The sequence below is a fragment of the Choloepus didactylus genome, chromosome 13 (assembly GCF_015220235.1).
Source record: "Choloepus didactylus isolate mChoDid1 chromosome 13, mChoDid1.pri, whole genome shotgun sequence".
Lineage (NCBI taxonomy): Eukaryota > Metazoa > Chordata > Mammalia > Pilosa > Megalonychidae > Choloepus > Choloepus didactylus.
This window is the reverse complement of record NC_051319.1, coordinates 28,350,448-28,363,389: the sequence shown is the minus strand read 5'-3', so window position 1 is coordinate 28,363,389 and position 12,942 is coordinate 28,350,448. Positions and strand designations below refer to the sequence as shown.

The following is a 12,942-nucleotide window of genomic DNA, read 5'->3' as shown; positions in this document are numbered from 1 at the left end:
TCTTTGTTTAAATCAGTTCAAGTTGGGTTTTCTGTGTCCATTCCTGGAACCCTTTACATTCTCCAGTGATTCCCAATACATTCTCCAGTGATTCCCAATACATTCTCCAGTGATTTCATCTCTAGCACATATGCTCTGGATTGGAAACAAAGGACCCAGCCTCAAGGAAAGGTTTCTGGGGCCTCAAAAATTTCATTTTATATTATCAATATGGCAAGAAAAGTAAAATCCAGCCTTTAAGTTCCTCAAATTTTTTTTTATGTTTTATACTACAAATCAGATTATCCACATAAAGGTAAATAAGATAGGAATTCAAGGTCAATCAAACTAAAGGAATCCCAAAGAACACTCAGTACTGGCTAAAACAGGAGGTTGAAGAGCCAGTCAACACTCAGTCCTTTATGTCTACTTGGCTTATCCATCAGGAAATTTAATTAAGCGCATTTTTAAAGTACTCTCTATACCAGGCTCTGTGTATCTAGGAGCTTCCTTTCTTGCCTCTTCTTTACCTTCTCTAAGCAGTTAGCAGAGTATCTGACATGCAGAGAACTAGGATGGTTTTAGCAACAAGTTCAAACTGAAAAAGCATTGCTCCTATAATCTGTCTACAGTATCAGTACACCTCAACCTTAAGCAGTAACATTACAACAATTAGATGATATTAAAAGAATCAACTTGCTAGTACTTCTGTTGCTAAAGAGAAAAGCAGAAACTCAAATTCCAAAAGAAAGACAACTGTATAATAATAAAACCTATCAATAATTGTGGAAATTATTTAATATGCTCCATGGTACAACCTACTTTTTTTTTCTTACTCATATATACACACAGAGACCAAAAGTACTGTTACACAACACAGAAATTTAGAAATACTTAATTGAAAATATGTTTCACTCTAAGCATAGAAAGCCATCAATACTCTAACTCCTTTTACATCTGTCCCTATGTTAAAGGAAAAAGCATGAAGGAGAAGGAGTTATATATAAGAAATTGCCATTTACCTATTGTATTTGCTCCCAGCTCCAGTCCAGGAGAAGGATTTGTTAAAATCAGCTGAAAATTTTCATCTCCTTCTGGACTGTCATCATCAAGAATCCCAATGTCAACGTTTTTATACCTTTCTCCATCAGCAAAATAAAGAATCTAATAGCAAAGGTAAATATAGTTAGTATTACATTTTAAATAACCTGAAGAGTTTGTATATAATATTTGGAAAGAGAAAATGTACTTATGAAATTAGAAAAGTAAGTAAACTATTTTACAGGAAGCCCACCCCCTTTTTTTGTTTGCATGACCTTTTTATTTGCAATTGACAGTATTAAGTAAAAAAAGAAAAAATATAATGGGGGAAGAGAAGAAAGCATACATTAGGTTAAGGAATAAAAGGCATATGAGACAATGTAAAAAGGGTTTATAAACATTAGATGTGCTTCAGTAAATTAAGACAAAAAATAAAAGGTTAATATTTTCAAGTACTGTAAGAAACATTCTGACTGGGAAGGTCAACTAATGAAATAAATTATTTATTTAACAAAATAAGCTTCCTTCAGTATCATAAATTGCAATAAAATAGTAAATGAACACAGGATAATCTTTAGAATAGTACTGTAAATTAAATTTACATCTAAATAAAATAGCGAAGGGGAATCGTGTGGAAGTCTTTTGCCAATTGACAGGAGAATATATATTTTATTACAAGATTCATTTATTTACATAGAACCTAAATCACTATAACTCTCAAGGAATAATGATTATAAAATAATTTGTAAAAGTCATCTGTGATCAATCCTGAGCCCTACCATTGGCGTGAAGATATAATCCAGCCCTAGTTGTGCTTCCAAATTCTGTGCGTACACAAACAAGGAAACATGGCCAAAAGCCCCTCTGCTTCTCTGGGCTACCAGTGTTAAACTTCCTTGGGTCTCATTTACATCAAACCTATCAATAAAGAAAAGAGAGTACATTCATTTTTTTTTCCTTATAGGCGTATTCAGTAGACAGCAAATAATCTGAAACTCAGAAAAGTGTCCTAACAGTGTCTTGGGCTTACCTGCTGTGTTGCCATTCAATTATGCCTCGGGCTCCATCATTGGCATCAATGACAATTTGTGCAGTCATGCCTTCTGAATCTGACCAATATATGGAAATATCATTTTAAAATAAATACAATTGACTAATAAAATCACTATTTTACATAGAATTTAAAGACAGTGACACTGAGATTTTTTCTCTAATACACAGGTATTGCTGATTGACACGATTCAAGAGGTTTAACAAAATAAAGACATGAATAATTATGACATCTGAATAAAGAAACTTTTACTAATAAAATTCAGTGATTTATAGAAATTAAATCAACTGAAGAACAGTACAAAATAATAAACAACTGAAATTATGGCTTTTTCTGGTATTTTATTTTAAATTTATTTTTAAAATTTTTAAAAAATATTTTGTACCTCTATTCTAAAATACCAAGAATTCAGTAGGAAAGGAAAATGGGGAGAGTTGGAAGGAGTAGAAGAGCAAGAGAAAAGAAAAGTAAAGAGAAAGGTAAGGAACACTGCAGAGAGAAATTCAGGTGGGGAAAAGAGAGAGATAAAAACAGAAGTTGAGACAGGTGGGAAAGATAATGTAAACTTCTTAACCCTATTTATGCTACATTCTATCCACTAAGTTTAATATTACCAGTATGTATTATTCAGTCTTGACATATTAAATAACCCCTTACTGCTTTTTTATTTTTAAATGCATTTTTTATTGTGAACATTAACATATATACATTAACAGTGAAAACTTTCAAAGTACAATTTAACAAGCAGTTAGAGAACAAATTTCAATGTTATGGGATACAGTTCCACAATTTCAGTTATTTCCATCATTGTAAAATATATATACAGAAAGCAATTAACTTTCTATGTACAGCTCAACAGGCAGTTATATAGGTAATTTCAAAAATTGTTATGGATTACACCTTACTGCTTTTCAAAAGAATATTTCAACTGCCCTTCACCTTTAAAATTTCAGAAGCTCTATCTTACTCCAGGATATTTATGGCAGCTTCCCGGGTAGGGGAGTGATAGGGGAAATGTGATTTTCTTTAGAGTGAAGAAAGCATTTTCAAGGAAAGATTATAAAATCAAGAATTGTGCCTATCATACTAGAGGCCTACAAAGCACAAATTCTAAAACCAGTCCATACTACTTGAACACCATCTCTATCACTTATTAGCTGTGACTTTGGGCCTGTTACTTAGCATCTCTTGGCCTCAGTTCCTTCATCTGTAAAATGGGACTACGTGAGTTATGATGTTCCCAAGTGGTAATATAAGAAGCACCTGCCTGGAACAATGACATTATTAAGTATGCAACAAAGGTCAACTCTTCAAATTACGTTTAATATTAATATGAAAGAAACATGAAATATTTTGTTAGTCTTTGTAGGGTGAACAATAATTATCTTCCAATATCTATTATAATAATTGTTTAACATACACAGTCCAGTTGCTGGAGTCAAATATTTCTTTTGCAAAAGAACTGAAACTTTTCAAACAATAATGTTAGAAATTGATTATTCTCTTTTGATATTTTCATAGTTGTCACATTGAGCCTCAGAAGTAGAATGAGAAACACCTGTTTCTCAGGCCATGCTCCCATAACTCAGCTTAATTTAGCCTCTGCCCAGTTCACCTTTTAAGCAGGGGCCAGGAAAGCAGGTTACCCTCACTGCTGCTCACCACCATCCCCTACCGGGCCATCACACCTACAGGCTTCAGACAAACTTTCCCAGTAGTAAATTTTCAAACCACAAACAGGTTTAAAAAGGTCTAAAAATGGGAATACATCTTTTTAGAGCAATTAAGTTGTACCTTGTACTAAAATTCAAGTTTTGTCTTTCAGCCTGCAATGGATTAACTGAGTCTTTTCTAAAAGCATGGAAAGAAAAAGATAAAGCAAAAAAAAAAGAATGAGGACACAACAAACCAACCAACCAAAGCTCTGCTTAACCTAAAAGAAAATAAAATCAACTGATAGTCTGGAGATCTAATGAAAACAGCTACTGCATTTTAAAGGGGAATGAAAGGAAAAGGCATTCTGTGGAGTCAATCAAGTAAAGAACAAATTCTATTTTAAGGATTGTAAATTTTGTTATAAAATCTTTGTAAAATTTAAAAGGCCTCACATAATAATTCTTAAATGTCTTTATGGTGTCCAATGTACGGAAGTGTAATATATCATAGTCTTTAAATCAAATTAATCTAAAAGCCTATGATATTTTCACAGAGAACTTAGATTAACTAATATTGCAATCTGATTGAAGTACCTATACTTTTTTGAAATAAGTGAGCAAAAAGAAGCAAACAAACAAGCAAAGCACAATACCTAGTCTTGGAGGAAATGAAGTTAAAGGAGCCATGATAAGTTCAGCGTAAGTTAAATTCACCAGGAAATATTCTTCTAGCTCTGGTATATCGTCCTGCACAAAGCACACCCATTAAAATCCCTATAATTATGCTGCTAAAGTAATTACCTCTCATGAGCTGTTTTTAAAATTATCTTATCAGTATATATGCTTAAAGGGTATACAGAAATATGAAAATGGAATACAGTAGTAAAGAGCTAAATTAGTAAAAATAAGAATAAAATTATTAAACTAATAACTGGCTATGAGATAAGGTATTAAATTGAACCATATGAAACTGTTAATATTGTGTCATTTTTTATCTAAACTAATCTAATATGTAAAACAATTTTAAAATATACAAATATAATAGATTCAAAACATAGTATGAACAAAATATTTCAAATGCCTTTATCTTAACTATCTCATATTAGGAATGAGGAAAAATGATACCATGAAAAAAGTACAATCTTCGCAGTCAAGAAGAGCTCATACCAATTTCTGTAATTTTACGTCAGTTATTTAATTTTCAGGGCCTCAATTCTACTGTCTTTATAATGGGAGAAATAACAGCTACTTTGTGGGATTGTAATAATGATTAAAAAGAATATGTGTGGTGTGTCTGGCCTAGAGAGGGTACTTTAGAATAATAACTGTTATTTTTAGTCACTAGTCCAAACAGTAACAATGAAATTAACACAGGTGTTCAAAACATGAGGACTAACAAAATCCACATCAGGGATGCCCAGCCAGGCCCCAATATTTACATAGAAATCCAATATGTACACATCTGTATATAATATCAATACATATACACCAACAGACACTAACTCTTCATGTTATATTTAATGGACTCATGCTTCCATGTGGGAAACATAGGTTCTGAACTCTTATGTACTATACAGACCAACACAAGTTATAAAATCAGATGTAAAAGGGACTCCCCCACCCACCCACCTTTACACAAACACATGCAACAACTCCCCCCTCACCCACCCCCAGGTTAACTTATCTCCTCTATATATACAGGCCTTCAGCCTCTTAATCTAGTGCCACTCAGGGAGCAGAAAGAGCTACAAATAGCTGGGGAGAAAGAGAAGTGGAACTGGTACCCCCAGGTTCATAAAGCTAGACTTTGTGAAGAAAAGAAGGGTAGCCGTACATTTTCTGCTTTAAAATCTATTACGTCTAAAATCTATTTTTCTATTAAGTTACACTAATAGATTATATATTTGAAAAATGACTCACCTGCAAGTTTTATCAAATCTTGCATTGTATGTCACTTATGAAATAATATTACCTTCTAGCTTGAGGATTTAGAGTTCTCATAATATTATATTAGATCACAATGCCAGCGTAATCAATAAAATAAGAGTCACCAACTTCAGATGGTAGCTTATAATGGTACACTACTTATAATTTTGTAAAAATAAAAAGCCTCTAAGAAAACAAAGCCTTTTTTAAACAGAAGCCTCAAAATACATAGTAATTAAAAAATATTTTTGAAAAGCAAAATTCATTCTCTATCCCATCCCCCGTGACCCACCTCATATATCGCCTCTCACTACCTCCACATGTACCCTTGGAAACGTATTTAGAAAGCTGAAACACTAAGTTCCAAAACTGTACAAGATTTCACAATATGAAAAAATCATTTAAAATGCAATTGCAGGTACCAATGATTACTTTAGTTTGACAGCAATTATATTTATGCCATCAGTATCTCATGAGTTTCTTGGTATCTCTAATTTAACCGGTCCGACCAAAACAGATTCTGACCTTCAAGGATTTGCTGGCCCAATGAGTCATTTGGCACACTCAAAACGCTTCTGTAGAATCTCTTAGACCAATACCATCTTAAGGGGAGTGCACTAAGGAAATTCTCTTTATCACAAGGTGTTTCTACAATAAAACTCACAACAGCAGACCAGCCTATCTAAACAACAACAGAAACCCCTGTATGGTTAAAAAATAAGTTGTGAAAAGAAATAAGCAGATTTAAAGGCACCAGCAGGGAGAACCAATCAGAAATGAATTCTCCAAGTTTCTGGAGATAATTGCTGTATAACTCCAAATCTTATACTGAAAGCAGGGTAGTGTGAAAAAAAAAAAAAAAAATAGAGAAAACTGAAAAAAAGTACTTGGTGAGCTCAGTCTGCATGAAATTTGATGACTTACAGTGCAAAACTGTCAGAGATCTCTTACTAAAATGTCATGACATATTACAGATAGAACAGCCCATCAATTTCTACTTTCTACATGGTTATTTGGATTTGATATGGTAATAGGGAAACAACATATTTGTTTTACCTCAAGTATAGTAACATTGATGGCTGCTGATGTCTCCCCTTCTTGTAAAATCAAGAAGCCAACCACAGGTACAAAATCAACTTCAGGCTCTGCCAGGTCTCCTTCTGTTTGGTTCTTTAGAGTCAGCATTCCAGGAACTGTGCTATATGTCACATTGATAATTCCTGATAGAATGGGTAAGAAAAAAGTATAATTATTTAAACTTCAAAAATAATATCACACTGTTAATTTTTTGCCTTTCCTAAAAGCACCTTCCATAGATAGTACAATTGGCACAATTCCTCAACCCTTCCTATGTCCATGGCCTTTGCCATGTAACAGCTGAGTGATCTTTCACTGTGGGCAAGGCATGCTTCCCTGCCTCTAGACTCTGAGTTTGGCATTGTGGACTTATTTTGGCTAATAGTAAGACGCAAAAACGATGAAGTGATGCTGTGCTAGTTCTTAGCCTAGACCAAAGGAGGAGGCCTTGCATGATTTTGCTTGCTCTCTTGTGCCTCTGCTGGTCCCAAAAGGCAAAAGCATTTTTGTGACTACAGATAATTCCTTTAATCTGTATAAGAATAATAAAGTTATAAGGCCCTGTCCTCAACTAATAAATATTTTGTCCTGTCCCTGACTTATTTTAGCAATTACTTTCATCCATATTGAGTAAAATATTTTTTAAAAAATTCTGCCTAGTAACCTCATTCATTCTAGAGTAACACAAACCTAGAGATCCAAATTCTCTGTTGATGAAAAGCTGTATGGTTATATTAGCCTCTTGTACTAAAACAAATCTTGATGAAGGAGCAAAGTTTAAAACTCCATGTGGTTCATCACTGGCTTCTACTGTCAGGACAGCAGCATATCCTTGAGCATCAAGCAGAGCAAATCCCGCTGGCGGAACTCCTAAAAATGTCAGGGAACCATTAGGGAATCTGACAGTGACTTTGCACTAACTGCTAAATACTTTAAATAAAACCCTACTCTCTTAAACATATTAAAGTAACCATAAAGTATTCTACTTTATTCACTTCTCTAACAGAAATCTTCAGGTGGATTCACAGAGCCTAGATTTTGTTTCCTTTTTTCTAGACAGCAAACCATTGATTTGTTTTCACATGACATATTATCATCATTTGCTATGTTAGTCATCTATGAATTATATAAACTGACTAGGCATTAAGGAAAGTACAAAGATAATTTGCACAAAAGCTGATTAAATTTCAATTATCCATATATTTGCTCCAAAATCCAAATTGTTCTACTAGTATAAAGTTCATTTCAGGAAAATTCTGCCTTTGGAAAAGTGTTTTCTACCATAAGTAAATATTTACCAGAATTTTTATAGGGCTTTCTCCGAAGTCCATAAAGTATTCCCAGTGAACAGTGCTCATGTTTTTAGAAATAATGTTTCTATAAGGTACACAATATATCAAGTAACATTTTTTCTAATTTATATGCATCTACTTGTTAAATATAGAGATAGCAACTATTGTTTTTTTTTTTTAGAAAAGAATAATACATCATAAAAAATATTAATTCTGAATTACCTTGTGTCCTGACATCATACAGACTGATTTGGTAAACTTCTTTCTCCTCAGGAATGTTGTCATCCAACAAATGCACAAATATCGTTTGATTCAATGACCCCTACGTCAAACAGACAAAAAAAATCTATCCTCTCTATTATTACTGAACACAAACTATCTGCTGCTTTCATTGGTCTTACAAGTAAATTGAGCATCCAAACATTTCATTTAAAGAGTTCTGTGGCTGTAAAAAAAAAATGCTAAAATTAAAAAACATTGACTCAAAAATAAATAAATAAATAAATAAATAAATAAATAAATAAAATAAAAAATAAAATAAAAACAACAACAACAAAAACCACTGAGTCATGGGAAACCCGTCTTAAGATAAGGAGGGGCGATTGCAGGCAGTCCTGGATGCTGAGATAAGGAATGTAGCACTACTGAAAATTTCAAACAAGACAATAACTTAGGGAGATTTCAGTTTTTCTAAATAGGAAAAACTGGAGCAGGGAAAAAAGGATCAATGCTGCAGGGAGATCATTAGTAGAAATCCAATGTAGTACTCAAGTGAAAAAGTAAAAAGACGTGGCTTATGGTCGAGATCGCAGAAACAGAGAGAAAAGAAAATATATTACCAAAGATTTCATACCAAGTGGGTGTGACCAAGAGAGGAAGAAGACAGAGTGACAATAGGGCAGTGCTAATTTTCTATCCAAGAAATGTTTTCATAAAGTACTTCCCTCCAATTGTCTTCTTGTAAAGTCCCAGAAAGAGCCTCTAAATGGAACCCCAAAAATATAGTGTGAACAGGACTTAAAGGATATTTGTTTTTAGAGATATATTTACTGCAGTTTGTAATGCATCTAAAGTTCCAAGACAGTGAGGAGTGAGAGGAGACGGACACGGACAACCCATCGTATACAGAATGGCATAGCTGATAACAATTGTGGGAGGCCAGGAGATGGCTTACCTCAAATTTACGAGTTGACAGCTTCTATTTCCTTAAAGAAGATTGACAAAGCACATACGGAAGAACAAACCCCTCCTTAAGTCTTGGAACATCTTTATTTGTATAATGTTCTACTTTAAGATTTCTAAGCAATCAGTTCTCTTATCAATCTCCTGTAATCCTCGAATTACATAGTTTTTCCTTTTTTTCTTCAAAATACATTATTTACTCCAGATACTATTTGCTTAATCTTTTCTCTGTGGTATTACCTCAGGAAAGAAGAGTTGTCCAGTATAATCAGCAAAACTGAGTTCTTGATTTTGCCCAATAATCTTCCAGTTAACAGTAACATTTCCTCGACCAGGAGATGTTCTTATCACATGGAATTGCAAAATTTCTCCTGCAAGTGAAATGTACAGATTGATAAATTCTTAATGAAAAATGAATTTAACATTTGAATTCAACAAAACCCAAATCTCAAACATGCAACTATTACAGCACCTTTTCTGAGAACACTACAAAGCTGTTCTGTTTTGAATTTTCTAGAAGCTTTTTACATGCTTATTATTTATTAACACAGGGACTTACTTCTAAACGCTTTCATTTGGTAGAACTTCAAGAAGTTCAATATGTAATTACAAAATCTCATGCTAAAATGGAAACACAAACTTATATACACTCCAAAACATGCACCAGAACATGAGTGCTCTGTAATTTAAAGAAAATAATAAATTCCTCATGGTCAAAACTAGTAATAGCAAATTCTTCCTTCACTGCTCAAAAGAACACAAATTCCTTACACTTATATGCAATGTGATTTTACACAATGCATGCATAAAAATGCTTGCAAATACCTGAAAATCACATTTTTTTAGATTGTAACTTACATACACCATCAATGATTTTGTTTTATAAAAAGAAATACAAAGGAAATGTGTCAAATCTGTACAGCAATCTCTGTAACTTCACCAAAGTCAGTTATCCTTCCTAGATAATTGAAGTACTTTAGATACCTTCCATGTCTGGCTTTTTTCCCCAAGTAAGACTTGTAAAATTGAAGAACATCATGGTAAGTCATTTCTTCTAAATTCTAAAAGTGGAAATTTATCTCCTAGGAAGCACTACTGATGACCACGTGGCTTGCTGAAAACATGGTAGATTCACAAGCCTTATATGATGATGAGGACAAGCTAAAATATACTAATGAACCATGTCACTAAAAACAATTTTTATTATGAACGTATAAACAGAATGACATTTAAAATGCTTAAAAAGTGCACATCCTTCAAATTTTGTAGCATAGACATATAAAAGAAATCCATTAACATTCATTACAAATATCAATTTTACTTAGCTATGCAAATATCTTTTGTGTCTACAAGCAAACACTTTTACCTAATGCTTTTACAAAAGACAAATAACAATGACATAATAAAATATAAACACCTTTTTCAAAGATTTTTTTCAACTGCCACAATTTTTTTTATTTCTGAAGATAATAAAAGTAAACAAATAGTTCCAATAGAAAGTTTTCTTAAATAAAAATATCATGGATAAATTAATTTACAGACTATCTTAATTTAAATTACAAAAAGTCCAAAGTAAGTTTTTTATACGAACTTTAAGCAGACACAATTTTAGTACAATGTAGTATTTGGGGAGAGCAGAGAATAAAAGAAAGCAAAAGCATCAGAAACACTTCTAAATAAGATTGCCTCAAATACGGCAGTTTTCAGTGGTTCAATGTATATATTTTAAGTATTCCCATGCAGAGGAAAAATTAGTCAACCACCACTTAGTAGACTGCATGTTATTTTTTTTTAAACATATAGGGACTTCTAATTAGCAATCAGATTGTCCAAGGGTTGCAATATGACTCTAAGACTGCACAAGCAGCCATAACTGCCAGCATACCATTTAAAATATTAACACTTGTATAACTTTTGTGAACAAAATATAAACACTACTATGATAAGTGCAGTCTCCCTATCATACACTATGCATACATTTTTATGGAGCAGGTTTGTACTGAATAACAAGGGTTTATTACTGAAAAGCATAGAGAGAGCTTTGTAGTAATTAGGCTGTTTCACCTAAGGTGTTGTTTAATGACACAAATAAATAGGTTTAGAGGGTCATGGTTTTCAAATTTTTTTAAATCAAAACCTGTTAATAGTTCAAAAAGAAAATTATGGAAGTTTAATCAAGTGCTAAAATGCAATGAGAGTAAAAGCTACATTAAAAACAAAAGATAGGTCAAAAAAGATCCACGTTGAAGGGCAACCTGTAGTCACAATAAGAAAAATTATGATTATAACCTTATAAGGTTGCACATAGAAATATGTAAATAAATACAGCATTAGAAAGTGAAAATAAAAATGAAATACCAGGGGGAGGAAAAAATAACATCCTCTTACAAATTTACCATATATAAAAATCCACAAAGTCTGATACTACTTATAGCAAGCTACCATGGAAGTAACTTTCAAAAAACACAATTTGAAGCATGACACACACACATACAGGGGTGAATAAAAGGCAAACAAAGCATTCCTTATACATCTAATCTTATACGGCTATTGCAAATTTATCATGCCTAAGCAAGAATAGTGTGAATTTGAAGAAATTATTTTTTCTAAGAATTTATTAATCAAAATGAAGGTAATGATTTGCTTCTTTAAATCAGACTACCAGAGACTAGGTCCATTTAAAATGCCTCCTGGGAGAAATGACTGGATATACTTTTATCTGGCTAACTGTTATCTGGATGGGGAGTCAAAGTGCTTGTAGGAAGAGGGAAAACTTAGAAATAAGAGCTTAGTTTTCTAACCTAAAAGGAAGGACGGAAGGATGGTCTCAGAGAAGGTATGTTCTAATTTTCAGGCAACAAGCATTTTGCTATTTTCTAAACTGCCTTCTGGGTTTTTCTTCCAGGTTAAAAGCCCAAGAGAGGGCCCTCAACTACCAGAGTCCAACTATATTCCCCAAAGATCATCTTGATATGAAAGACACAGAGTTCACCAAAAGGTGGTGACATATTTTGACTCTTAAGCAGAAGACCTATCATACATGATCTTGGCCTAGCCTAATGTGGATAAAGGAATATGAATGTAAAATGCATTTTAATAACCCTGAGTGTTATGTCCACTTATTCCCAAAATAAGTCAGAATCGTTTTTGCAAAGAGAAACATCAACTTCAGTGTGTGTAAAAATCATGAAAGATTGAAGTACAGAAAATATACTTTAATAAATACATGTATTCACTGCCTACATCCAAAATGATTGCCTTCTACAATATAAAGAAAGTGGATTAAAACAATTACAGGAATATGAATAATATGAAACAAAAACTGTCAATTTGAAGATAAGAAAAGCATTGAATGTTTCTAATATAGTAATTCTGTATCTGGCTTTTAAAAGAATCACATTTCTTGTTCAAATCTTTGCCTAAAGAAGATTCATGTTGTCTTTATTAAAAATCCATTGAACATGACATGATTATGATGCTGCTAAGTTGGATGACTGAGTAAAACATCTAAAACAGATTTATAAAGAGCACATTTATAGTTTGCAAACATAGCAAAATCCATTCTCCCATATTTCTAAATTCTGTCCATTACATTTGAAAGAAAGTAACATTTACCACTGGGCATCTATCCAACTGCTTTAGGACAAATACACAGAAATAGGATTCTACAGAATTCAATACATTGTTTAAACACTAAAGCAATTCCTCCTCATGAATCAAAAATGCATTCTAGAGCCAG

At 32.9% G+C, this 12,942-nt stretch overlaps 1 protein-coding gene across 1 annotated transcript in view; it reads right to left on the bottom strand.

Moving 5' to 3' along the window:
• The window catches only part of ADGRV1 (adhesion G protein-coupled receptor V1), a 635,274-nt gene that overhangs the window by 479,193 nt on the left and 143,139 nt on the right, over positions 1–12,942 (bottom strand). Inside the window, exons 35-42 of the mRNA XM_037801795.1 lie at positions 9,444–9,574; positions 8,244–8,343; positions 7,420–7,599; positions 6,709–6,872; positions 4,380–4,473; positions 2,051–2,129; positions 1,800–1,938; positions 1,002–1,143 (exon numbers count right to left, since the gene is read on the bottom strand). Coding sequence (XP_037657723.1) covers positions 1,002–1,143; positions 1,800–1,938; positions 2,051–2,129; positions 4,380–4,473; positions 6,709–6,872; positions 7,420–7,599; positions 8,244–8,343; positions 9,444–9,574 — 1,029 coding nt within the window. The remainder of the gene's footprint in view (positions 1–1,001; positions 1,144–1,799; positions 1,939–2,050; positions 2,130–4,379; positions 4,474–6,708; positions 6,873–7,419; positions 7,600–8,243; positions 8,344–9,443; positions 9,575–12,942) is intronic.